The sequence below is a fragment of the Nyctereutes procyonoides genome, unplaced genomic scaffold (genome assembly GCF_905146905.1).
Source record: "Nyctereutes procyonoides isolate TBG_1078 unplaced genomic scaffold, NYPRO_anot_genome, whole genome shotgun sequence".
Classification (NCBI taxonomy): Eukaryota; Metazoa; Chordata; class Mammalia; order Carnivora; family Canidae; genus Nyctereutes; species Nyctereutes procyonoides.
Window position 1 is genome coordinate 2,993,603 of NW_026575155.1, and position 24,830 is coordinate 3,018,432.

The 24,830-nt window shown below is 37.9% G+C and overlaps 1 protein-coding gene across 5 annotated transcripts in view; it reads left to right on the top strand.

Annotated features, from left to right (window-relative positions):
* The first annotated feature begins 532 nt into the window (after positions 1–532).
* Positions 533–24,830, top strand: part of N6AMT1 (N-6 adenine-specific DNA methyltransferase 1) — a 41,833-nt gene continuing 17,535 nt past the window's right edge. For 3 of the 5 annotated variants that reach the window (XR_008662876.1, XR_008662877.1, XM_055313433.1), the window contains exons 1-5: positions 533–689; positions 3,273–3,359; positions 4,303–4,393; positions 9,929–10,012; positions 13,341–13,482. Coding sequence is in view for 3 of the 5 variants with exons in the window: in XM_055313433.1 (XP_055169408.1) it covers positions 556–689; positions 3,273–3,359; positions 4,303–4,393; positions 9,929–10,012; positions 13,341–13,482 (538 nt within the window). In the remaining 2 variants the exon portion in view is untranslated. Of the gene's footprint in view, positions 690–3,272; positions 3,360–4,302; positions 4,394–9,928; positions 10,013–13,340; positions 13,483–14,766; positions 21,166–24,830 lie in introns of those variants that run through there. The other 2 variants (XM_055313432.1, XM_055313434.1) reach the window with 2 other exon arrangements.

Below are 24,830 nucleotides of genomic sequence, written 5' to 3' on the forward strand. Positions count from 1 at the left end.
GCATTCCAAATTCAGCAGGGTATTAAAAGAAAAAATCATCTTGCTTGAGTGAGGTTTATAAAAAGGGTGCATTCATGATTTAACACCAGGAAGGTTCGTTTTTATAATATACTACAGGAAAAAAATGAGTAAAAAAAAAAAATCTTAAATTTAAATCTCAAAGCTTTTCAAAGTTCAGTTGATGTAAAAAAAAAAAAAAGTAGAATTTAGCAACCATTACTATTACTTATTTTATCAATTCTTTGCAAACAAGGAATAGAAGAAAACACTCCCTTTAGTCAAAAACAATCGAGGATGCCCTGCATCAAGGACCAACCTAGAAAATGAAATAAATCTAAATATTCGAATAAGAAAGCAAATGTCAGCAGTTGCAGATTACATAATTGTTTACTTAGAATTCCAAGAGACTGATAAACTGTTAGAAATAACAAGCCCGGGTTCGCCTCTCCGCCTCTGGCCCCGCCCCCCGCGGCGCGGCCCCGCCCCCCGAGGCCCCGCCCCCTGCCTCACCTGCGCACGCGCAACTTGGGCGCAGGCGCGTTGGACGAAGGGAAGATGGCGGCCCCGAGCTTCCCCACGCCGCTGCACGGGCACGTGGGCCGAGGCCCCTTCAGCAATGTGTACGAGCCCGCGGAGGATACGTTCCTGCTGCTGGACGCGCTTGAGGCAGCGGCGGCCGAGCTTACGGGGTGCGAGCAGGGCGAGGGTCCCCCCCGGGAGAGGGCTCCGGCGTCCTGGAGAGGCGGCGGCGAAGGAGGCCAAGGCAGGACGGACGCTGCCCGCCGCTGCCCCGAGAGGAGGCGGAGCCCGCGTACTTGGCGAACGTTGACCCCGGAGCGCCCAGACCGCCGGTTTCCTTGTAGATACGTGTACTGAGCGGGCCCGGGGTCGATCTGCTCTTGCAAAGGTGTTGTTTTGGTCTCAGGAGCTGCGGAGCTCCCGACCACGCCGGCAGGGGTCTTCTCCTGTCAGCCCTTAGTCTGAAGAACACAAGCCCCCGAGAGCAGCGATATCATAACACGCTCACAAACCAGATTTTCCGGAAACATTGGTTATTAGTATTAATTTTTTTTTTTTTTAGTAAATTTTAAAAGCTGCGTGGCATTGACTCCGTACACAGAGGCACCTTCTAGTAGCGGAAGGGCACACCGATGACCTGAGGTGCGGGGAACCCGGCGTGGAGACGTAATTTTTTTTTAATCTCCATAATTAGCCATAAATACCTTAATATTTTCCAAAGACTTTTTTTTTTTTTTAAGATTTTCTTTATTTATTCATGAGACAGAGAGACACAGGCAGAGGGAGACGCAGGCTCCGTGCAGGGAGCCGGATGCGGGACTCGATCCCGGGTCTCCAGGGTCACGCCCTGGGCTGAAGGCGGCGCTAAATCTTTGATCCACCCGGGCTGCCCCAGGTGGGGAAAAAAAAAAAATTAAAAAAGACTTTATTTTTTTTTTCCAACTAGAGAAATACCCTTGAAAAATACGTATTTTTAAACCCACTGAATGGCTGACACTGCCCTTTTGCAAGGGCCGGTTAGCCACGTGGGCTGCAGATCCCTTGACGTGTGGTTAGTACGACTGCAGAACTTAATTTTTCATCGAACTGTAAAAAAAATTTTAAAATAGCTACATAGCTAGCAGCCTATGGAATTTTCCCTAGCGCTCTATAAAATATTAAAATTGACTTGTTGAAGGGCCCCATAAATTTTACATGTTTAAATGTGAATGTTACTACCTTAGAGGAATGAATACCTACATGGTAATTTTTTAAATGATCATTTAAAGATCAAGACTTGAAATTGGTGGTCTCAAGAGGAAACAGCTGTCCGGCTTCATAGATCTATATTGTGTTTATCTGTCTTCAACCTGGTCAGATTTTTCCATGTATAAAATGTCCCAACTCTTACTAAAGTAGCTCTTCATCGTAAGCGATGGCACTTTGGGATTTACTGGAATGTAGAACGGTACAGTGCTGATTTGCAGAACTCGCCTCATAGACTCGAGATACCCCAGAAAGATTTACAAGCGCAAATTGCATTGCAAAGTATGCTGTAAAAGGAACTGATTTTGTTATAAAGTTGGATTATTTCTGGTCTTGGAATTCTCACTGTCTATGAAAGCGTGATGGTTGTTTTCAAATAAAAGCCGCCTAGTAAGATTCAACAGACCTTCCCACAGAATAATAAAGTTTTGTCGGATAATGTGGACTGCCTCCAAAAGTTAGAAGCTAAAGAGTTTCTTGTTGGATAGTTGTTCAAGGAGTTCGTTGCCAGAGAGACCTCCTCAGTCCCATCAGACCCATTTCTGTGATGGAGATCATTGGTGCTTTTGGTGTATATGTAAGATTATAGGCAGGGAAATAAATGTAATTGAAGGATAAAATGCAGAATGATGAATTTATTTAGAAGCATTTTAAAGTTATTACTAATATTCTAAGATCAGATACTCTTCCCAGTTCAGTGTACAGCTGTTCAAATAGGGAATTTCTTTGCTGCTCTAAATCTGTTAGTAGAGAGGGGACCTTCCCCCCCCCCCCCCGCTAAAATATGCTAATGGTTTGGAATGTTTTATAGTTTTATTTATTTATTTTATATATATATATTTATAGTTTTAAATGAGAGAAAACATCTCTCATAAGTAAATATTGTAATGATACTAACCATATCATTTTGGGAAATACTGAACTAGGAGCTCCTTATGGGAAGGGTTGAAGTCTTTCATATTAGTATTTTCAATCTGAATGTTACTGCATAGTTTTTTTATATATATTCCATAGTTTTTTTTTTTTTTTAAATTTTTTTTTTAATTTTTATTTATTTATGATAGTCACAGAGAGAGAAAGAGAGAGAGGCAGAGACATAGGCAGAGGGAGAAGCAGGCTCCATGCACCGGGAGCCCGATGTGGGATTCGATCCCGGGTCTCCAGGATCGTGCCCTGGGCCAAAGGCAGGCGCCAAACCGCTGCGCCACCCAGGGATCCCAATATATTCCATAGTTTTTATGTAATGTTTTATAGAAATTAATTGAAAGCTATCTATTTTATGGACTTAAATTACACACCCCAAACAATTTTGAGCTAAACAGTATTAAATGAGCATGAAGTGGTTTTCAGAAACTAGTGTGTTTATAAATTTCTTTTATATTTCCATATATTTGTGGATGAGTGATAATGCTGGAGAAATATATGTTAAAAGTAGGATGGGAGTCGTTTTATGTGATGTATATTTTTATCCTACTATACTCATATTTATTTTATTTTGTTTTTTTTAGAGTGGAAATATGCCTTGAAGTAGGGTCAGGGTCTGGAGTGGTATCTGCATTCCTAGCCTCTATGATAGGTCCTCAAGCTCTGTACATGTAAGTGTAAGTATATCAAATTCATCTACATTTTCCACTAAGAAATTCACTAGGGGTATGACCACTTGAATGAAATTATTTTTGTAAATAAATAGTATATATCTGAATGGGTCTACTTAAGTGTAGTAAGGACTCAGATTGTAAATTATTCTTCCCTAAAAATTAAAACTGCACGTTCGCAACTGTTCCATTGTACTACATAATTATAGAAGCAACACAGTAATTTTAGGTCATCTCTAAATTTGAAATATTTTATATAAGTAGTCTGATTACCAGAAAAAATCGAAAACTACTTAAATTTTTAAAGAGAATTTGAGAATATGGAACGTATAAAGAAGGGGCGCCTGGGTGGCCCAGTCAGTTAAGCATCTGCCTTCAGCTCAGGTCATGATCTCGAGGTCCTGGGATTGAGCCACTGAGCCACTCCGGCTTCCTGCTCTGTAGGGAGCCTGCTTCTCCCTCTCCCTCTCCCCTTCCCCCTGATTGTGCTTGCTCTTTCTCTCTCTCTGTCAAATAAATAAAATCTTTTTTAAAAAGTATAAAGGAGAAAATAAAAATCACTCCTAAATTTTATCACACATGGTCCAAGTGTGTTTCCTTCTTTTTGTCCCATTTCCTGTTTTTCATTTAATATTGTATCAAGAGTATTTTTCAGAAATTCCTTTTAAATTTCATTTTTGTAGTGGTGTAGTATTCATTGGATTCCCAATTTAAAAAATTCCTTCAGATGTGTATGCATGTATGTGTATTTTTCTACGCTTGCATATTATATCAATATAACAAACTTTTTCATTAATATAACAAATCTTTATTTTTTTCCTTCATTATTAAAGCATTTTAATTTTTTTTAGACCTGCTTTATGTAAAAGCAGTGGAACAGTCTTTAATTTTCAGTAATAGATTTATTTGCCTCGTGGTCAGTTTTCTTTATTTTCTGTTTTAGGTGCACTGATATCAACCCTGAGGCAGCAGCTTGTACTCTGGAGACAGCACACTGTAACAAAGTCAACATTCAGCCAGTTATTACAGACTTGGTGAGCTGTTGATCCTTGTCCAATAATAGTTCATTTCCTTTTAAAATATATTAAGGTTAAGATGATTTAGGTCAAAGAAGCTTGAGTGATTAATTAATTAACTTTTAATCCACTAAATAGTATACCCCATAATTTACAAAGTGAATTCTTGACTGATGTAGTTCATCTTGTCCAAAATTCAAAGGAGATTTGTACTGTCTTAGAAGGATCAGTCATCTTTTGGTCAGAAGTGACAAAGAATCTGGAGTACCTGGGTGGCTGAGTGGTTGAATGACTGCCTTTGGGTCAGGTCGTCATCCTGGGGTCCCAGGATCGGGTCCCACATCAGGCTTCCTGCATGGAGCTTGCTTCTCCCTCTGCCTGTGTCTCTGCCTCTCTCTCTCTCTCTCTTTATGTCTCTCATGAATAAATAAATAAAATCTTTAAAAAAAAAAAAAAAGGAAGAAGAAGAAGTGATAGAAAATCCAGTTAAAACTGGCTTAAATAAAGCCAGTGTGTGGCTTCAGGCACAGCTGGTTCCAGGAATTCAAATGATATGATAGGCATCTTTTTCTTAGTTTTGAACTTCTCTCTTTATTGGCTCTATTTCTGGATAGAAATCTTTCCCTTCATGTTGAGAAGGTACTTGCATCTCTATATCTTATTTCTCAGCAAACAGCCTCTCTTATCCCTCCATGGAAAGGAACTCTTTATATTCAGTTAGTCTAACATGCCCCAAAATGAGTATTGCTTGGATCATCTTGGGTCATATGCCATCTCTCAACCTCCTACTGTGGCCAAAGGGGTTTAAAATATGGAGATGACTGGTTTAGGCCTGAGTCATAGTCCCACCCTGGCAGCTGCATTGGGATAAGCCCTATCCAAGCCACATGGACTGAGAATGAGAGGAACTAGAGCTTAACCAATAGAGATCAAGGAGATAAAATCAGAAGAAAGAGGGGAATGAGGCCTGGGCAGGTAAAAACAACACATGACAATTACAGAACCATCATTTTATTTTAAGTTACACATTATATATTTTCCAATCACAGTTCTCCTTTAATGTTTTAATTAGTAAGACTTGGATATTTTTGGATTTTTGTTGTTATAAGTGCTTTTTTGTAAGCAAAAAATCCTAACAGCATGTACCAGATTGGGATAAGAAATAAAAATGCTTTCCGTGCTTCTTGACCTGTATTATTGTTACAATGGTAAGAATATTTAGATTTTCTGCTTTTTTATAATTTTTTAAAAAGATTTATATTTATTAGAGAATGCATAGCTGGGGAAGAGGCAGAGGGAGAAGCAGGCTCCCTGCTAATCAGGAGCCCAGTGCAGGGCTCAATCCCAGGACCCTGAGCCGAAGGTAGATGCCTAACCAACTAAGACACCCAGGTGCCCCACTTGTCTGCTTTTTTAAACTCACAAGTGACTTTTCAGCTTAGAAGGAATTAAGCCAAATAGGTAAGAAATTCTTACCTATTAAGAACTTAACTACTGGTATGAAAAACTAGATTATCAAGAAAGGTACTCAAGTGATTTACATGGGATCACTGGTGGTTTTGTCCTTTAAAATTTTAACTTGTTTAAAAAAATAAATAAAATAAAATTTTAACTTGTTTCTTTAATGTGTCCATGATTAGTGTTACATTTATATTTTTGATATAATAATACTTTAGAGATACAGAAAATTCAGAATTTTTTTTTTTTTTAACAGAGGTAGAAACTGAGTGGAGGTTCACTTTTTAAAGTCATATAACTAATAGAATGATACAGCATTTAAGCCCAGATCTTGGGAATTTAAATCTAGAGGTCTCACAGCTGTTTCAGGGCATGGCCCGTGGCAGTCCATGCCAGAATCACTCTGTCAGTGATTCGTGATCCTCAGTGCTGCCACATGGCAGAGAAAGCAAGAAGTAGACATTGGCATAGGCATTATGATCTACTTGCAAAACTCTACGTTTCTTTATATCCAGAACACTGGGTATAGATGATCACAGCAATGATACAAAATCAGTGTTTTGGATAACTAAGCTTACCTGTGTACAAAGTAGTACTCTGTATTTTGTTTCTTAGTTTTAGAAAAAAAGGGCTTTTTCAAATATGTTATATGCCTTTCCTTACATTCCTAAAATGAACTAAACATAACTACCTTTGATTGATGAAGCGTCATTAATATGAACATTAGTTACTATTCTGTGCTAGCTGTGATAAGGAGGCTGAGTCAGGGATTTTTGCCTTTACACTGAGTAGCTAGAGCCTGCAGTAATTTTGAGTTTTTATTTCCTGTCTTTGTCTACCTATTTGCTTGCTTTCTGTTGTCTTATTTTATTGTTACCTGTTCATGGCATTTCCTCTCTCTCTCTTTTCACGTACTCTGTGCTAGAATACCAAACAAGTGATTCAGTTAGACTTCTTTTTTTTTTAATTTTAAGATTCTATTTATTTATTCATGAGACACACAGAAAGAGAGAGAGAGAGACAGAGACACAGGCAGACGGAGAAGCACGCTCCATGCAGGGAGCCCAATGTGGACTCGATCCTGGGTCTCCAGAATCATGCCCTGAGCCCAAGGCAGACTCAACTGCTGAGCCACCCAGGTGTCCCTTAGTTAGACTTCTATTTAAACTAAGAGCTCAGGGGCTCTGAATAAGTGCCTCTCATATGAATAAAGTACATTTTGCTGTATGGATTTAAAACTTCTTGTCAGAGGCCTTTTTTGCTTACTTCTCAATTCTTGGATCTGTTCTAATGCTCTGAGACCACCCACCCTCTGATGGATGAGGGTGCCTGTGATTAGATTTTATATCCAGTCTACAGTGACTTTTTTTTTTTTAAGATTTTATTTTATTTATTCATTAGAGGTGCAGAGAGAGAGAGAGAGAGAGAGGCAGAGACACAGGCAGAAGGAGAAGCAGGCTCCATGCAGGGAACCTGACATGGGACTCGATCCCGGGTCTCCAGGATCATGCCCCGGGCTGAAGGCGGCACTAAACCGCTGGGCCACCGGGACTGCTCTACAGTGACTTTCTTATTTAAGTCCATTTTCTTTTTAAACTACATGATTTTCCATGTTTTTTTATTACTCATTTTTATTTTTTTAATTTAAATTCAATTTGCCAACATATAGTATAACACCCAGTGTTCATCTCATCATGTTCCCTCCTTAGTACCCATCACCCATTCACCCATCCCCCCACCCACCTCCCCTTCTGCAACCCTTTGTTTCCCAGAGTTAGGAGTCTCTCATGGTTTGTCTTCCTCTCTGATTTTTCCCCATTCAGTTTCTCTCCTTTCCCTTACCTTATAGTCTCCATCACTATTTCTTATATTTCACATATGAGTGAAACCATATGATGATTGTCTTTTAGTATCATTTTTTCCCTACATTTAAAATCCAGTACTCCAAACATTTTAATATGTAGAACCTAGGCCCATTATAAACAATTACAAAGCAGATTCTTTTCTAATTTATAAACAATTACAAAGCAAATTCTTTTCTAGTTTCCTTACTCAACATTCCTGAGAAATTACCTTCTGGACTACTTACAATGTGAGAAACTTAATTTCTTTATGGACTTGAAAATAAAGCTTTTGGTTTTTTCAAATGTATCTCCTCACTCTCCAGTGTCACTACTGAAAGGAACGGCAGATTAACTAGCCAGCAATCTTCCCACTTGCAGACAAATGTACACCTGTATCACACTTCCCTCAAAAATATTACTTTTCTCTTTTCAAATGAATAGAGAAGGAAAAGTTACTAATATAACATTTCCTCAGAGGTACTATTCATGTGTTCTCTTTGAATTACATAGTTAACAGGTTTATTAATAAGATGACAAACAGAGTTGCTTTTAGAAATCTGGATAAAATGGAAGTTGTAAGGTAGTGTTTCATGCTGTATGTAAATAGTCCAGTGATGTGCCCAGTACTGAGATGGTATGACTGAGTATTAAACAACTATGAATCACTTAGTGTAAAAGCCGTTAATTCTCTAATTCTCCTTCAGCCGTTGTGATCACATCTAGGAGAAGGTCTTCTAGTTTTAACACCTCTCCAACACTTGCAAATGTCTCTTTAACAAAGAGACAGATGGCCTGGGGTCACTCCCAGACTGGCAACGATAACTATAACCATAACATTTTTTTATTTATATCCAATTTATCCTTGTCATTTCTACTTCCAGAAAGTAATACTGATTTCCCTTTAGAGCAAATTTAACAAAAAAAAAAATCCATTTAAAGAAAAATATTTAGTAAATAATGATATGTACCTGTGCATATATGGGAGAATTATAGGAATGTTAATAAAATAGCTAACACTTTGGACACTGCCTTGAAATACTTCAGCTATTTCATCTCAAGAAACAGCCTCAAGAGGGCACCTGAGTGGCTCAGTAGGTTAAGCGTGGACTTTTTATTTCGACTCAGGTCATGACCTCAAGGCTTCTGGATGGAGCCCCATGTCAGGTGCCACACTCAGCAGGGAGTCTGTTTCCTCTCCCTCTGCCCTCCCTGGTCCTGCATGTGTGCACATGCATTCTCTCAAATAAATATATCTTAAAAAAAAAAGAGAGAGAGAGAAAGAAGAAAGAAAAAGGAAGGAAGGAAGGAAGGAAGGAAGGAAGGAAGGAAGGAAGGAAGGAAGAGAAAGAAGAAAAAAAAAGAGAAAGAAAGAAAGAAGAAAGAAAGAAAGAGAAAGAAAGAAGAAAGAAAGAAAAAGAGCCTCAGAATTCATGGATAAGAGTCTATATAAAGTGGTAATTGAAGGAAATGTCAGCGTGAGAACCCATCCAGATACGGTGTTTTTACTGTGGAGGTGCAGGGTGACATGACCAGACGTGATGTTTTGCATACTTATTTAGTTCAATCATCAGAGGAATCAAAGGAGTACTTGAAATGGCATTTTGCCCTAAATGCACTTTGTTTAAAATGACATTTTTGTTGTGGTTCCACAGAAAATTGCACTCAATTATTTGAAGATTTACAAAATGCCAAACAACTGAGATTTTTCACTCTCTCTTCCACTTTTTTCAGTCCTTTGATATCTAATTGTTCCAGCCAGTACATTTATGAGTAATTAAAGTAAAAGCAAATATATATATGCATGCATATGTGTATATTTTTTTTTACATATGTATCTTCTGATGTTCTTTGTCATAAAACATTTCTCTTCGTCATGGAAAGTAAAGTTTAAGTTACGGAAAGTTTAAGTCAGAGCAATAGCTTTAAAGCATGTGTATATCTGTGTAGAACATAGAACTTGCTTCCTTACTTAATCTTCTGTAAGTGAACCGAGAGTATATACATATGAGCTTTTGAAACAGAGGCTTTCTTGAACATTGTATGTTCATTCTGATAAATAGTTTAATTTCCTGTTTTTAGGTGAATGAATATAATCTTTATCTGAATGAAAATGTAAAAATATTTATCTGTCTACAATTTTAGCCCTCTAACACATTTTTCCCTAAAAACATGAGTGGAGAATATTTTTAAATATTTATTTATCTATTTTAATTCTGAGTCCAGCTTAAAATTCTGACTTTTGAACATTTAGGTCAATGGCTTGCTACCAAGATTGAAGGAAAAAGTTGATCTTCTAGTGTTTAATCCCCCCTATGTAGTGACTCCACCAGAAGAGGTAAGACATGTAACAGAATTTAATTATTAATATTTTCAGTTATTTTCTTTAAAAAATCAAATGAACTTCATTATTTGACATTAGTGAGCTGCTGATTAACACAGACTGCTCTGATTTTACTCATAATTGTCAGTAATTAAGTATGTTGGTAGACCTAGGAAAAAAATCTGAAACTAATGGAAATAGAGTGACCCATATTCATCCTTAAAATTCCCATCAAAATCAAGCTGTGTGTTTAAATATATGTGTGTGTGTCCTTTATCATGAATGGCAAATTTGCAAAACAATATTTTAATCATCCTTAAATTCATTATAGGAATTCTTTCTGAAAGTCTCAGATTTCCTCCTTTCACAGGTGGGGGGTGATTCGTATTTCAGGTAGGAAAAGGAATCATCTTGAAATATATGATTTGGAAAATCTCAATAATGAGGAGGTAAATCATATCAACCACTTCCCAGTCTAAAGAGAGAATGGTCAAGGCAAAGTAAGATTTGCTTTCCTTGAGTTATTCATGATCCTGTTTTATTCATTGATGACTCATTTTCTGGCAAGGTGAATACACATTATATTTTCCCTCTACTATTACTACTAAGGGCGGCTAAGCAACTAAGAAAGAACCTGTTGTTCCTCTGACACAGGAACTCATATGAGAAGGAGAGTCAGTGTTATAAGGTGAACAGAGGCTGAGGGCAATGCAACTTAATGCAACTCTTTGGGAAAGGACTATGTGAGTAAATATCAAGAGTGATAAAAATGTTTCAGTCCAATAATCTCAGTCCTTTAAATATAATTTAAGAAAACATTCAACAATAGAATTAAAAGTTGACATTCACAAAATTATGTTTATTGCATGTTTGTTTATGACAACAAATAATACAAACCTATATATGTAACAGAGGAGATGCAGATCAGTAAATCATGTTTTATACAAAATAAAACATTAGGAAATGAATTTAAAGAGAATCTGGTCTATGTCAAGACCTGAATTGGTGTTCTGGTAACCAGATGAAAGATTTCAGTGCACAGAGCATGAAGATAAAAGAAGGAAATCATGAAGGCACAAAGATAAGAGACTTATTAGAGTTAGATCCTAGAGATACAATATTTAAAAAAAATAATGAGAGTTTGTGCATATAAAAAATTGTGACTGTACTTACTAGTATATTTAGAAACCTGAGGTTAGATACTGTGGCTTGTGCCTATGATCTATGAAGGACCAAGAGAAGGCACAGCAAGGCTCAGGTAGCAAGCAGGCAACAGACCACCAAACACACCTTCTTCCTGTGAAGATGGAAACCCTCCCTGTGATCTATATGAATGTGCTTGGTGCCAGATCTTCCTTTAGGGGCATTTCTAATGCAAGCAGATAAACCTGGCCAAACATCCCTGGGGAGGCATATAAACAGGGTCTAGCACAGAGGAGTCCTAGGCCATTCTGGAAGAGAATGACAGGAGACAGACTTGGCATAGCCTTTTCTCACCAGGCACTCTGTCCACAGACCATTGTACCTGATGAAACATCCATAGAATGGGCTCAGCCAAAATAATGGTGTAAACCAAGGAAGAGGAAGACATGAGCCCCAGAAAAAGAAGTTAATTCTAGGAATCCCAGGAAAGGGAAGTCTCTAGTGGAAAGTCTTGACAAAAACAAACAAACAAACAAAAAACAGGAGCTGATAAATTTCCTTATATAATTTACTTTGTGGAAAATTATATTAAGAAGTTTATGATAGATATGGGAATAATTTGAATTAGATACAAAAAAAATAAGCAAATGAATGCATTGGATGCTCATCAATAGCTTCATAAGATATGATACTTTTCCATTATAAAATCTTAGGCAAGCCATTAAAAGAGTAAATCAGAACCATACCTGATCATGTGAAGACCTCATCATAAGGTATTGTTGAGTGAGATAAGCAAGATATAGGGTAAGAATGTAGAATATAATCCTGTCTTTGTAAAACATGGACGAAAAAGAAAAAATGTGTGAGGGGTGTGTGTGTGTGTGTGTGTGTGTGTGTGTGTGTGTGTAAGATGGAGGAGGAGCAGACAAAACAGTAAAAGGGGAAAGTACAATTACAAATTATATTTGTATATAGTTATCGGTATAAAGAAATTCACTTTAACGGAGAAATATATAGTATTCAGATGAATAAAGCAGTAAGCATGATTGTAGCCAAATAGTTTAAAATAGGAATAAAACCATTGGAGGATATAGAAAGAAAATAATTGTTAGGGTTAAAATAGTTTTGTTTTTTAAAGATTTTATTTGTTTATTCATGAAAGACAGAGAGAGGCAGAGACATAGGCAGAGGGAGAAGCAGGCTACTCGTGGGGAGCCCGACGCAGGACTCGATCCCAGGACCCTGGGATCACACCTTGAGCTGAAGGCAGATGCGCAACCACTGAGCCACCCAGGTGTCCTGTATTAAAATAATTTTTGAATGATTTCTTCAAAATATTCTTTAGTTCTGAAAACAATGTACAATGATAAGAATCTGAAGATTTTTAATACCATATGAACTCTCATGGGTTTTTGCTTCTACAAAAGAATTAGTTGTTAATGCTTTAGTGAGCCTTTATATATTAAATGGGTTCTTTATAATTCATTCTTTAATCTAGAAGAGAGCCAAATGCAATGGGACATGCTGAAACGAACTTCCTGCAGATAGATCTCTTAAAATGCAAGATCTCCCTTGTAGTTTCTTCTTGATTGTTCAATATTAAGTATAGGAATCACCTATGTCTATCAATATAAACATCACATAAATAGTAACAACCTGAGTGGCTCAGAGGGTTAGGCCTCTGCCTTTCTCTCAGGTCATGATCCCAGACCCCCCGGATTGACTCCCATATCGGGCACCTACTCAGTGGGGGGGCCTGCTTCTCCCTCTGACCCTCCCCCTCTTGTGCTTGCTCTCTCTCTCTCACTCTCAAACAAATAAAACTGTTAAAAAATAGTAACAACTATTACTAAGCACTTGATATGTGCAGGTAATTATTTTCAAACTTCATATATATTTCCTCAGTTATTCCTAACAATGGAAAAAATTAATTTGTTATCATTTTTCTACTTTTACAGTTGAAGCTGTTGTTTTTCTGATTTTACAGATAAGGGAGGAAACTAATTCACAAAAATGACAAACTTACATATTGTCACAGGGCTTGAAGATGGTGGGGCTCAGATTCAAATTTTCTGCCTCCTAGAAGGCAGTAAAATACAAAGTATATACTTGTCTGGTGAATGTTACCTGTCAAAAAGATTCTTTTTGTGATTCTAAATGTAACTTGAATCAAAACAGTCTTTCTTTAAAATGGTCACAGGTAGGAAGTCACGGAGTAGAAGCAGCTTGGGCTGGTGGCAGAAATGGTCGGGAAGTCATGGACAGATTTTTCCCACTGGCTCCAGATCTTCTTTCACCAAGAGGATTATTCTACTTAGTTACCATTAAAGAAAACAATCCAGGTAATCCAGACCAGTTTATTTTTTAACCACTTACTTTGCTGAAATCAAAAATTAATAATGTTAAAGACTGTAATTTATGAAGTAACCTGAAATATTATAATCACTGACAGTAGTTCACACAGATGTAACACTCATATTGAAAGAAGAGAGAGATGTTTAAGATGTAGGGTTGTTTTTTGTTTTTTTTTATGATAGTCACACACACACAGAGAGAGAGAGAGAGAGAGAGGCAGAGACACAGGCAGAGGGAGAAGCAGGCTCCATGCACTGGGAGCCCGATGTGGGATTCGATCCCAGGTCTCCAGGATCGCGCCCTGGGCCAAAGGCAGGCGCCAAACCGCTGCGCCACCCAGGGATCCCCAGATGTAGTTTTTTTTGTAGTTTTAGAAAGTACTATTTTTTAAGGGAGAAGGACAGTTTTTCCCCTAATTGATAAACTAATATTCCAACACAAACTCTGTAATTTCTTCTTTTAACACCTCACCCTGAATATTATGAATTTTCTCTTCACATCGTTGTCTTCAAGCCCTTGACAATTCTGCTATGTACTCTTTAGTTCATGTGAAAACTAGTTCATGGTACGGATTTTTAGAACTTGGTTTTCAGATGACTCCGTAACTAAATCGACCATAATCTTTCTTCCCTTTTATTTTTTTTTCTTTCTTCCCTTTTAATACATGTTTGATTTTTATCTTATACCTTATATCTTCAGCCCCTCAAATCACATCGTGGTTACTAAGTTTTGTTTTGTTTTTAACTCCCATTTTCTTAACTCAGTCTTTTTAGTATTATTTATTTATAAAAGGGAAGGTATTGCTTTTTCCAACATGCCTGAAAGAAATAAGCTACTTCATTGACTTCCACTGTTTAATATCACTGTTCAGTCTGCCCTACTTTCATTGACTTTTTTCATCCCAAAGGAAGTGTGGAAGGCCAAGATTGGAGCCAAGCAATTAAATCAATTACTTGCTATAATGACAAGTGTAATTAATATTTCTGTTGAGTCCAGAGTAAGCCACCACTGCAAAGCAAGTCCATTCAGTCTGATTAGAATTCTCTGTAACACTTTAAAAATATGAAGTTGCTCCAATTTGACCAAAGTCCTTTTTTTTTTTCCTCTGAAGCCAATTTTAATAGAAATTGACTTGGTATAAATTGTTTTCTCTGATAAGTAGAATTTGTAAATAGCCTGTGTTTATCATCTTATTAAACTGTTTAGTGATCTTACACTCTTCACCTGATGACTTTAATTGGATGTTACCTTTTTATTAATTTTTATTTTAGAAGAAATTTTGAAAACCATGACGACAAGAGGTCTGCAAGGGACTATTGTACTTTCTAGGCAAGCAGGCCAAGAAATTCTGTCAGTCCTGAGATTCACCAAGTCCTGATTTACAGTGTGTGCTCTGTGCTGTGTATTAGGCTGAATATATATTGATAATAGGTATTATATTGAATATATGTACATATGATGAATATATAGAGAAAGAAGCTAAGTGTATTTGGCATATTTTGAAACTGCAGTCATTTCTTGGTTAACAAGTAAAATTGTCAGGTTATATAGAAAAATGTGGGAAATGTACAACATTCCTTTTTACCCAGGTAATCAAGCCTATGGAAACAGTTGCATAAATGCTAATAAATGCATATATAATATATATTATTTGCACTTTACATATAAAACCTGAACATGAGTGATATATTCAGCCACTAAGTATGAGTCAGATCTGAAGGTATTTGTAATATACCACTGAGTGAAAAAAAAGCAAATTACAAAACAGTATTACCCTGTATGTATAATTTTGAAACCTAGCAGAAAGAGTATGTGTGTATGTGAACATAGGGACATTTCAGAAGATAAATGGCAGGAGGGAACAAAGGGACTTTTTCTCTTTTTATGGTAGTATTTGAACAGTAATAACATATTACTTGTGTAATTTTAAAAAGGTTTTCATTTAAAAATCTTTTTAATTTACTTTCATTTATTGTTTACATTCTATCTTAGTTATTCACAATGCCTTCTGCTTCTGTGTTTCTCACTGGTCAGATTTTTCCTACCTTTTATCCTTTGTTATATATTTCTGTTTTCTTCTTGCCTATATATGGCAAACTGCTATACATTTTTTCTTAAATCAAGGTGAGTTGTGTATAAATAAACTCACCACCCTTAGGTTAATCACATTTTTAACACTGACGTGTGTCTTTCAAGAAATAGAAGATTACCTTTCACTAAGTTTAAAAACCTCTTCTTCCTTAATTTCTATACCATTTAAAAAATATTTTTCAAATCAATGAACAGGACTGTATAGGATCAGAGTGAGTGGAATCTAGAATTTATTTTTAATTTGGCTACATTCAGAATCAACGGGAGAAGTTTTTTAATATTATAAATTCCCAAACCCCACCTTAGACCCATGGAATCCTCTGATGAACAGACCTAAAAACTGCATCTTTTAAAATGTGCTTCCCAGTGTTCCTCAAGATAGCACACTAAATTTTAGAACTATTGTTTTAAATTGCACTCTTATGCAGAAAGAGTGGAATTACCCTCCCTTGATGTTCAAAAGGTCATCTTGTTCAAAGAAGCACAGTAGTTAAAGGGTAAAGCCAGTATGGCCACGCTGACACAGATCTGACTCCCCAAAAGCTTTCATTCCATTTGCTTATACTGCTTTTAGCAGTAAAGATGCCAAAATTAGTATTTACTTGAATCTAATATCTATAAATATATTCCCATTCCCAGAAATAGCCATCTGAGATTTTACAATTAAAAAAAAAAGGTTAAAAAAACTTACTTTATTGTGTGCTTTTAGTTATAGTTTTGGGGAATGGGGTCTTGAATATTTTCAGTTAATGTTTGAAACACTTTAAAATTAGCATAGAGGAAGTGCTTCTATCAAGATAGGAGATGAAAAACATAGAAATGCTTACATAAACAACCCCCAAAACTTCACATGCAGAGCTGGTAATGGATTAAGTTGTTTCCCACTGAAAACTCAGATGTTGAGGTGCTAACCCCCAGAACCTCAGAAGGTGAGCGTATATGGACATGGGCCTCAAATAGGTAATTAAAGTTAAATGAGGCCGTCACGGTAGGCCCTGATCCAATCTGACTGGCTTCCTTACAAGAGGATAGGACACACAGACACACTGGGGATGTTCATACACAGAAGAAAACCACAAGATGCAGTGAGAAGGCAGTGGTCCACAAGCCAAGGAGAGAGACTGCAGAAGAAACCCAACCTGCTGACACCTTGCTCTTGGACTTCCAGCCTCCAGAACTATAATAAATTCCTGTTGTTGAAGACACCCAGCCCATGGTATTTGTCACAGGGCCCCTAGCAGACTAATATAATGATCGAAGACAGGAAAATACCTACAATTTGTAAACAAGAGAAAGCAAGTATTGGTGTAAAAAGTGGGTGCTATGTTCTGATGGTTGGTAAGAACTGTGGCCTGGAGCCTTCAGGAGGAGAGTTCCAGATCCAGCTCTCTGTGTTCAAAAAGAGCTATTAAATATAAGAAAAAAGAGGACGTGTAAAACTACATCATTTGGCCCAAGGGAAACAGCAAAAAAAAACTTTGTCCCTTGAATGAAACAGAACACAGTAATGATCAATTAATACTCTTATAGATTGTGCTACCTTTTGTGGAATTTAATTCATACTATCTAAGTGAGGTAGCAACATTAACATGAAAAAAATAACATTGGGATCCCTGGGTGGCGCAGCGGTTTGGCGCCTGCCTTTGGCCCGGGGCGCGATCCTGGAGACCCGGGATCAAATCCCACGTCGGGCTTCCGGTGCCTGGAGCCTGCTTCTCCCTCTGCCCGTGTCTCTGCCTCTCTCTCTGTGACAATCATAAACAAATAAAAAAAAGTTTAAAAAAAATTTAAAAAAAAGAAAAAAATAACATTAAAATACCTAAGCCGTTGATCATGGAGAAGCTATGATCCATGAAAGCAGAAAAGAAAGAGAGAGAGAGAGAAAGAGGAAGGAAGGAAAGAAAGAAAGAAAACAACAAAACTGGACACCTAAGGGATAGAAACAGTGGAGCTGTCATATTCAGGTTGTGGAATGTTTGACGTGTTTAAAGAATTTACATAAAAGCTCACAAGAAGGGATGGCTGGGTGGCTCAGCGGTTGAGCATCTGCCCTTGGCTCAGGGTGTGATGCTGGTCCTGGGATTGAGTCCCATATCAGGCTCCCTGCAAGGAGCCTGCTCCTCCGTCTGTCTATCTCTCTGCCTCTCTCTGTGTGTCTCTCAGGAATAATAAATAAAATCTTAAAAAGGGGGGGGGGCCCACAGGAGGATACTATTTAGAAAGAACAAATTGAAGTTGACTGTAAAAAATGAGAAATAGAGACACAGTAATGTATGTGTTAATTTGTGCTTACCAAAAAAACAGTGTATTTTAAAATACAGGAGTGATACTATTCCATTCCAAAATTTAGTTGTAGTTCTTTTACTTATTATTTTTTCTTTTTCCCTCATACTGAGAAGAAAAAGGAATACAAATTAAGATAGAACTGAAAAAAGAAAAATTCAGACAGGACTGAAAAGACTCAGGAAAAAAATTAAGAGAAATATAGCTATGGGAGGAACTCTTATGACTAAATGTAAATCATTGTATGTGTAGTTTGTTTCATATACATGCACTAAAATTACTTTGCATATAAAATATATACCAATGCCTATATCCATTCTGTTTTCATTTTTCTTTCTATGTAAACTTTGTATTGAGGTGGAACATACCTTATAGATTGTGTATGTCATAAGTGTCTAGTTTGATGGATTTTTATAAAGTCAATGTCCATTTATATTACACCCAAATCAAGAAACAGAACATTACCAGCATTCCGGAAGCTCCACCAGATTCTCTTCCCAGTCATCACCTCCCACTCACCAAAGGAAACCAGTGCCTGGATTTTTGTCTTAGTTTTTTATTTCTACATAGCTAATGGCTCTAACATGACTGACGTTAGCACAAATTTATGGTCTCACAGTATCTGTGTCAGGACTGTGGGTATAGTGAGTTGGATTCACTGCTTCCTACAACCAGGCTGTAGGATAGGTGTTGGTCTTGGCTGTGATCTCATCTGGAGGCTCAGAGCCCTTTTTCATGTGGTCATAGGACTAAAGTCACTGTTTTCTGGCTGTCGGCTAGACATAAGTCTCACCTACAGGCCTCTCTTGGATCTTTGTACCATGATCCCCTCCACAGGCGGTTCACAAAATGGTCACTTGCTTCATTATGGCCAGCAAGAGAATTTCTCTACCTTCAAATCTACAGTGATGGCCTAGAATAGAATCTCTTTGAAAGAGCTCATCTGATTAGGTCAAGTTCACCCAGTATAATCTTCATTTTAATTAATCCAAAAGCAACTGACTGGGGACCTTAACTACAACTGCAAAATTTCTTTACCATTGCCATTTAATGTAGCCTAGTCACAGAGAGAAACCGAGTTATCCACAAGTCCAACCCACAATCAAAGGATGGATGACAAAGTGCATGTACACCAGTGGGAGTGAACCTTGCAGGCCATCTTAAATTTTGTTATATTCCTTATATGACAGATAAGTCTTCCTACTTTGAACCTATATTAATGAATCTTGTATACACGCACACACACACACACACACACACATTCTGGTTAGTAATGTTTTTATGAGACTCTTCCATGCACTTGTATACAGCAATGATCTATCCACTTTCATTTTTGAATATTCATTTTTGTATATTCATTCTCATTATCTCCATTCTGTTGAATATTTCGGTTGCTTCTAGTTTTGTATCATGACCACATTTGTATCTTTCAGGCAACATGTACGCATTTCTGATAAATATATACCTACAAGTTATCTTCAGGTTTATTAAAAAGTTTTCTCAAAAGTTACTTTAAAAGAACAAAAAACAGTTCCTAAAATCAAAACCCACATGGACAGGGTGAACAGCTGGAAAGAGAATTAATGAAAAAAATTCATAGAGTGCTGCCCAAACTAATAAAAGGAAAATATGAAGGAACCATAATGATTATGAAGGATAGAATGAAAAGACCTAGCAAAACAAGAGTCCCAAAAAGAATGTAAAAAAAGGCAATATTTGGAAAGGTAATGGCTAATGTTTTTCCAGAATTGACTTTTTATAGAGAAGATAGATTCTAGAAGCACAAAAGGAAATCCACACCTAGACATACAGTGGTGACATTGCAAAACATCTAAGGCAAAGAGATCTTAAAAGGTAATCAGAGAGAAGGAACCATTCACCATTAGGCAGAGGTTGGCAAACATATTTGTAACTAAAATCTTGGAACACAGCCATGACCGTTCATTTATGTATTGTGTGTAGCTGCTTTGGCCTTCACTGGCAGAGCTAAGTGGTTACAACTTAGACCATAGGAACCACATGGCCCACAAACCACAAAATACCATTTACCCTTGAATATGTTTGCCAAGGCTGCTACAAAGGAAGTATAATTAAAGAAATGATTTAAACAGCAACAAGGAAAGCCAGAAACCAGGAGAGTAACAGTCCTCAAAGTGTTGGGAGTGATGGTCCTTCTTTCCTGTTCCAACAAAAGTCAGACCAGGTTTTTAAAAGTTAACATTTAGAGATAAAAATGAGGGAAATTACCAACAAGAGATCTACAGTAAAGGAACTTTTTTCTAAAAGATGTATTTGCAGGAAAAGGAAAAACATCCCAAGTCTCAAATGGAAGAATTACTGATGGCAAATAAAATGGACAACATGTACGTAAATGCAAACAAACATAAAATACTAATAGTGTGGTTTATATAGTTTGAAAATAACTAAAACACTGAACAGTTGCATGGAAATTAAGTAGGGCATTTTGATCAATAGGGTAAAAGTGTTCTAAATTCTTTGTATTCAGAAGGCAAAGGAATGGCTTAATTTTAATATGTATGTGTGGTGGGCAAAATAATAGTTCCCCCCCACCACCCATGTCCTAATCCCAAGAGCCCTGTAAATATTACCTTGTACGGCAATAGGAACTTCATGGGAACTTCATCCTTAATCCCCAATTAAGGATTTGGGGATGGGCGATTTTCCTAGATTATCCAGGTGGGCCCTGAGTAGAATCACAATGTCTTGTAAGAGAGAAGGAGAGGGAGATTGTAAATCAAAAGAGGAGAAGGTATTGTGATTTTAGAGATGGAGCAAGGGAGGATGAGCCAAGGAATGCAAAGAATGCGCCTGGGAAGCTAAAAAAGTCAAGGAAATGATTCTTCCCTGGAGCCTTCTGAGGGACTCAGGTACGGCTGACACCTTGGTCTTGGGCAGGAGAAACCCATTTCAAACTTGTGGCCTCCAGAACCGTGAGAGGATAAATTTCTGTTGTTCTAAACCACAAAAGTAATTTCTTCCAGCAGCCCCACGAAACTAATACAGTATGGCCAGAGTTCAAGGGTAACTAGAAAATAGAAACAAGAGAGGTAAACGGCAAATTAGAAAACAGAAGGCCTTGGGGGTGCCTGAGTGGTGCAGTCGGTTAAGCCTCCAACTCCTGGTTTCAGCTCAGGTTGTGATCTTGGGGTCATGGGATCTAGCCCCATATTGGGCTCTGTGCTCAGCACAGACTCTGCTTGAGATTCTCTTTCCCTCTCTTTGCCCCACCTGCCTGTGCTCACTCTGTCTCTCAAATCTTAAAAAAAAAAAAAAAAAAAAAAAAGCCTCAATGAAAACAAATAGTAAAGGGGGGAGCAAATCAAAAAGTAAAGTGATAGGGGGCACTTGGTTGTCTCAATTGGTAGACCATGTGACTCCTGATCTTGGGGTTGTGATTTCAAGCTTGGTAGGTATATAGATTGGGTAGGTATATAGATTACTTGAAAATAAAATCTAAAAAAAAAAAAAAAAAGTGATATAATTTAGAATATCTTAGTTATCCAAATAATGGAATTAAACTGAATAGAAGACATGTTATGATTTTCTTTAATTTCAGTTATAGTGATTTTAAGAGACTTATCTGAAGCATAAGCACATTTTAAGACTGAAAATAAAAGGGCACCTGCGTTGCTCCATTGGTTAAGCGTCCAACTCTTGATTTCAGCTCAGGTCATGATCTCAGGGTCTTGAGATTGAGCCCTGTGTTAAGCAACATGCTCAGTGGGGAGTCTGCTTGGGATTCTGTCCCTCTGTCCCTCCCCCTACTTGGTGTCTCTTTCAAATCAATCAATCAATCTTTAAAAAAGAAAAAGACTGGAGGGCACCTGGGTGGCTCAGTGGGTTAAACATCTGCCTTAGGTTCAGGTCATGATCCCAGGATCCTGGGGTCAAGTCCCAAGACAGGCTCCCTACTCAGTGGACAGTCTGCTTTTCCCTCTGCCCCTCCCCTTTGCTCATGATCTCTTTCTCTCAAATAAATAAAATATTTTTTTAAAAAAGAAAAAAACTGGAAATAAAGGGATGAAGGAAGATAAATCAACCAGGTGAGATAGCTCCCTTAATAGCTCACTGTAATGGGTTGAATAGTGCCTCCCCCTACCCCATTCATGTCCAACCAGGACCTGTCAATGTGACCTTATTTGGAAGGAGGGATCCTGCAGATGTAATCAAGTTAAGACGACATCATAGTGGATTAGAGTGGGCGCTAAGTCCAATATGACTGGTGTCCTTGTGAAAGGAGGGAGATCTGGATGTAGAGGCACATACGGAAAATGTCATGTGAAGATGAGGCAGAGATTGGAATGATGAGTCTACAAACCAAACAATGTGAAGGATTGCCAGCAGCTACCAGAAGCTGGAAGAGGCAAGAAAGGACTCTTTCCTAGAACTTTCACAGAGAGCATGACCCTGCTGACACCATGACTTAAGACTTCTGGCCTCCAGGACTCTGAGAGAATACATTTCTGTTGCTTTAGGCCGTCTGCTCAGTGCTACTTTGTTACAGCAGCTCTGGGAAGCTCATACACTGACAGCTGGTCGAAAAGCATTGTTAGAAATGGGCCACTAAGGAATGATAAAAGATGTACACTTCACCATGCAGATCTTCACAGTGCTAACCTTGAGTGCAACTAGTAAACTAGCCTCAAACTCTATAAAATAGAAATACAAGTAAAAATTGACAAATCAATCATACAGGAAAATTTAAATGATAGATAGAAGGTTGATTTAGAACACAGAACTCTGGAACCAACAGAGAATACATAAGTATACATGGGATGTTTACAAATCTAATTACATATTAGACCAAGAGCAAGTCCCTATAAAATTAAAAGAATCAGTATCATATAGTCTGTATTCTCTGACTTCTTTTTCTTTTCTTTTTTTTAAGAATTTATTTATTCATGAGAGAGGCAGAGACACAGGCAGAGGGAGAAGCAGGCTCCATGCAGGGAGCCCGATTGGGACTCAATCCCGGGGCTCCAAGATCATGCCCTGGGCCGAAGGCAGATGCTCAACCACTAAGCCACCCATGCATCCCTATATTCTCTGACTTTAAAGCAATTAAGTTACAAATCACTAAGAAAAATATAAAATTTAAAACCTCATACATTTGCAAAATTCAAAACATGCTTCTGAATAATTCATACATCAAAGGATAAAAATTGGCATTTTTAAAAAATTACCGAATGATAAGAAAATTTCACTATCTGAATGGGGGAATGCAGTGAAAGTTAAACTGAGAATGAAATTTACAACCTCATGTGTTTATTTAAAAACAAAAAAAGAAAGGCTCAGAATTAATACACTAAGTGTCCACTTTGAAAAGTTGAATATGTTCAAGTAGAAAATAAGGCAAAATAATAAACATAAGAGCAAAAGTCCATTTTAGTGAGACCATAAATATCAAAGGGTGAAAATTTGAGAAAAAAATCTGTTTTATGTTGATAAAAAGAAAAGGCACAAATGGAAAGATGATACTATGAACACTTTGATGCCTGTAATTTTTAAATGGAGATGAACTGGACAACATCCCAGATCAGTGGTTCTCGAGCTTCAAATTCAACGTTCACCAGCAAACCCCTGGGGGGACTTGTTAAACCACAACATTGCGATTAAAACCCCCCTGGAGTACCTTATTCAGCATGATTTAAGAATTTGCATTCTAACAAGTTCCCAGGTGTGACAAGTTTAAATGATTGTCCCCAAAGATAGCAGGTTCTAACCCCTAGAACACGTAAGTATTACCTAGATGGCAAAGGGTGAATATTACTTTTAAGACAAAAGATGTAGTTAAAGACCTTGAGATGGGGAGACTATCCTGGATTATCTGTGTGGCCCTAAATGGGGTCGCAAGTATCTATATAAGAGGAAGGGGAAGATACCACCATAGTGGAGGAGAAGGTGCTGTGACCTTGAAGGCCGAGGTAGGAGTAGCCAGGGAACACCAGCAGCCACCTTTTCTGGAAGAAAGCCTAAAGCCTCTGGAGGAGAGTTGACCATGTTGTCACCTTGGTTTTGGCCCAATGAAACCGATTTCAGACTCATAGGCTCCGGAACTGTGAGAGAATAGACTTCAATTGTTGGAAGCCACCACATATGTGTCGTACTTTGTTACAGCAGCCACAAGACACTAACATACCGAATGATGCTGATGCTTACTGGTCTTAGAGAAAAAAAGCTTATCAAAACTAATGAGAAATAATAAGCCTGAATAATTATTTGCTTATTATGAACTTCCCCACCCCCCAGAAAAGTTTGAAAGTTCAGGCACAGAGGGTTTTACAACATTTTCAAAGAACAGATTATTTCACTTTTATACAACTTCTTCCAGAGAATCGAGAGAGAGCCTACTTCCTGTAGAGGTGAGGGTAAGATAACTGCTGTCGCAATCTCCAAATGTATATGACTTAACTAAATAAATAAAGTGATTACTTGCTCAGGTCACAGTCCACAGTGGTTGTGGGGAGGCGAAGGACAGTGGAGCCCTATTCCAGCCAGTTATGCAGGAACCCAGAATCTCCCATCCTGTGACACCTCCACGTCCACCACGAGCTTCCAAGGATGGAGGATGACCCATAGGAGGTTTTCATGGGCAGGTTTTGTATGTGACTTCCCTCACATGGTCCTTAGTTACATTGGCCAGAACACTGATGTATGACCCCAACCCAATTGCCAAGGTCCTGACTTCAGCCATCTCAGGAAGGAGAGGAGCTGAAAGGATAATGCAGAGCACTAGCAGCTGTTGCTCCCTGGGGAGAACTGTCCGTTCCTGTCCTCTCCTTCCCCGTGGCTACATTTGACGTAGGTGTTATCTGGTGCCACTGCCACATACAGCACATAACCTCTAAGTCACCATGAATGGAGGATCACCCATGGGATGTTTTTATGGGCCAGTTCTGGAAGCAGCATACACGACTTCTGTTCACATTCCAATAGTTAA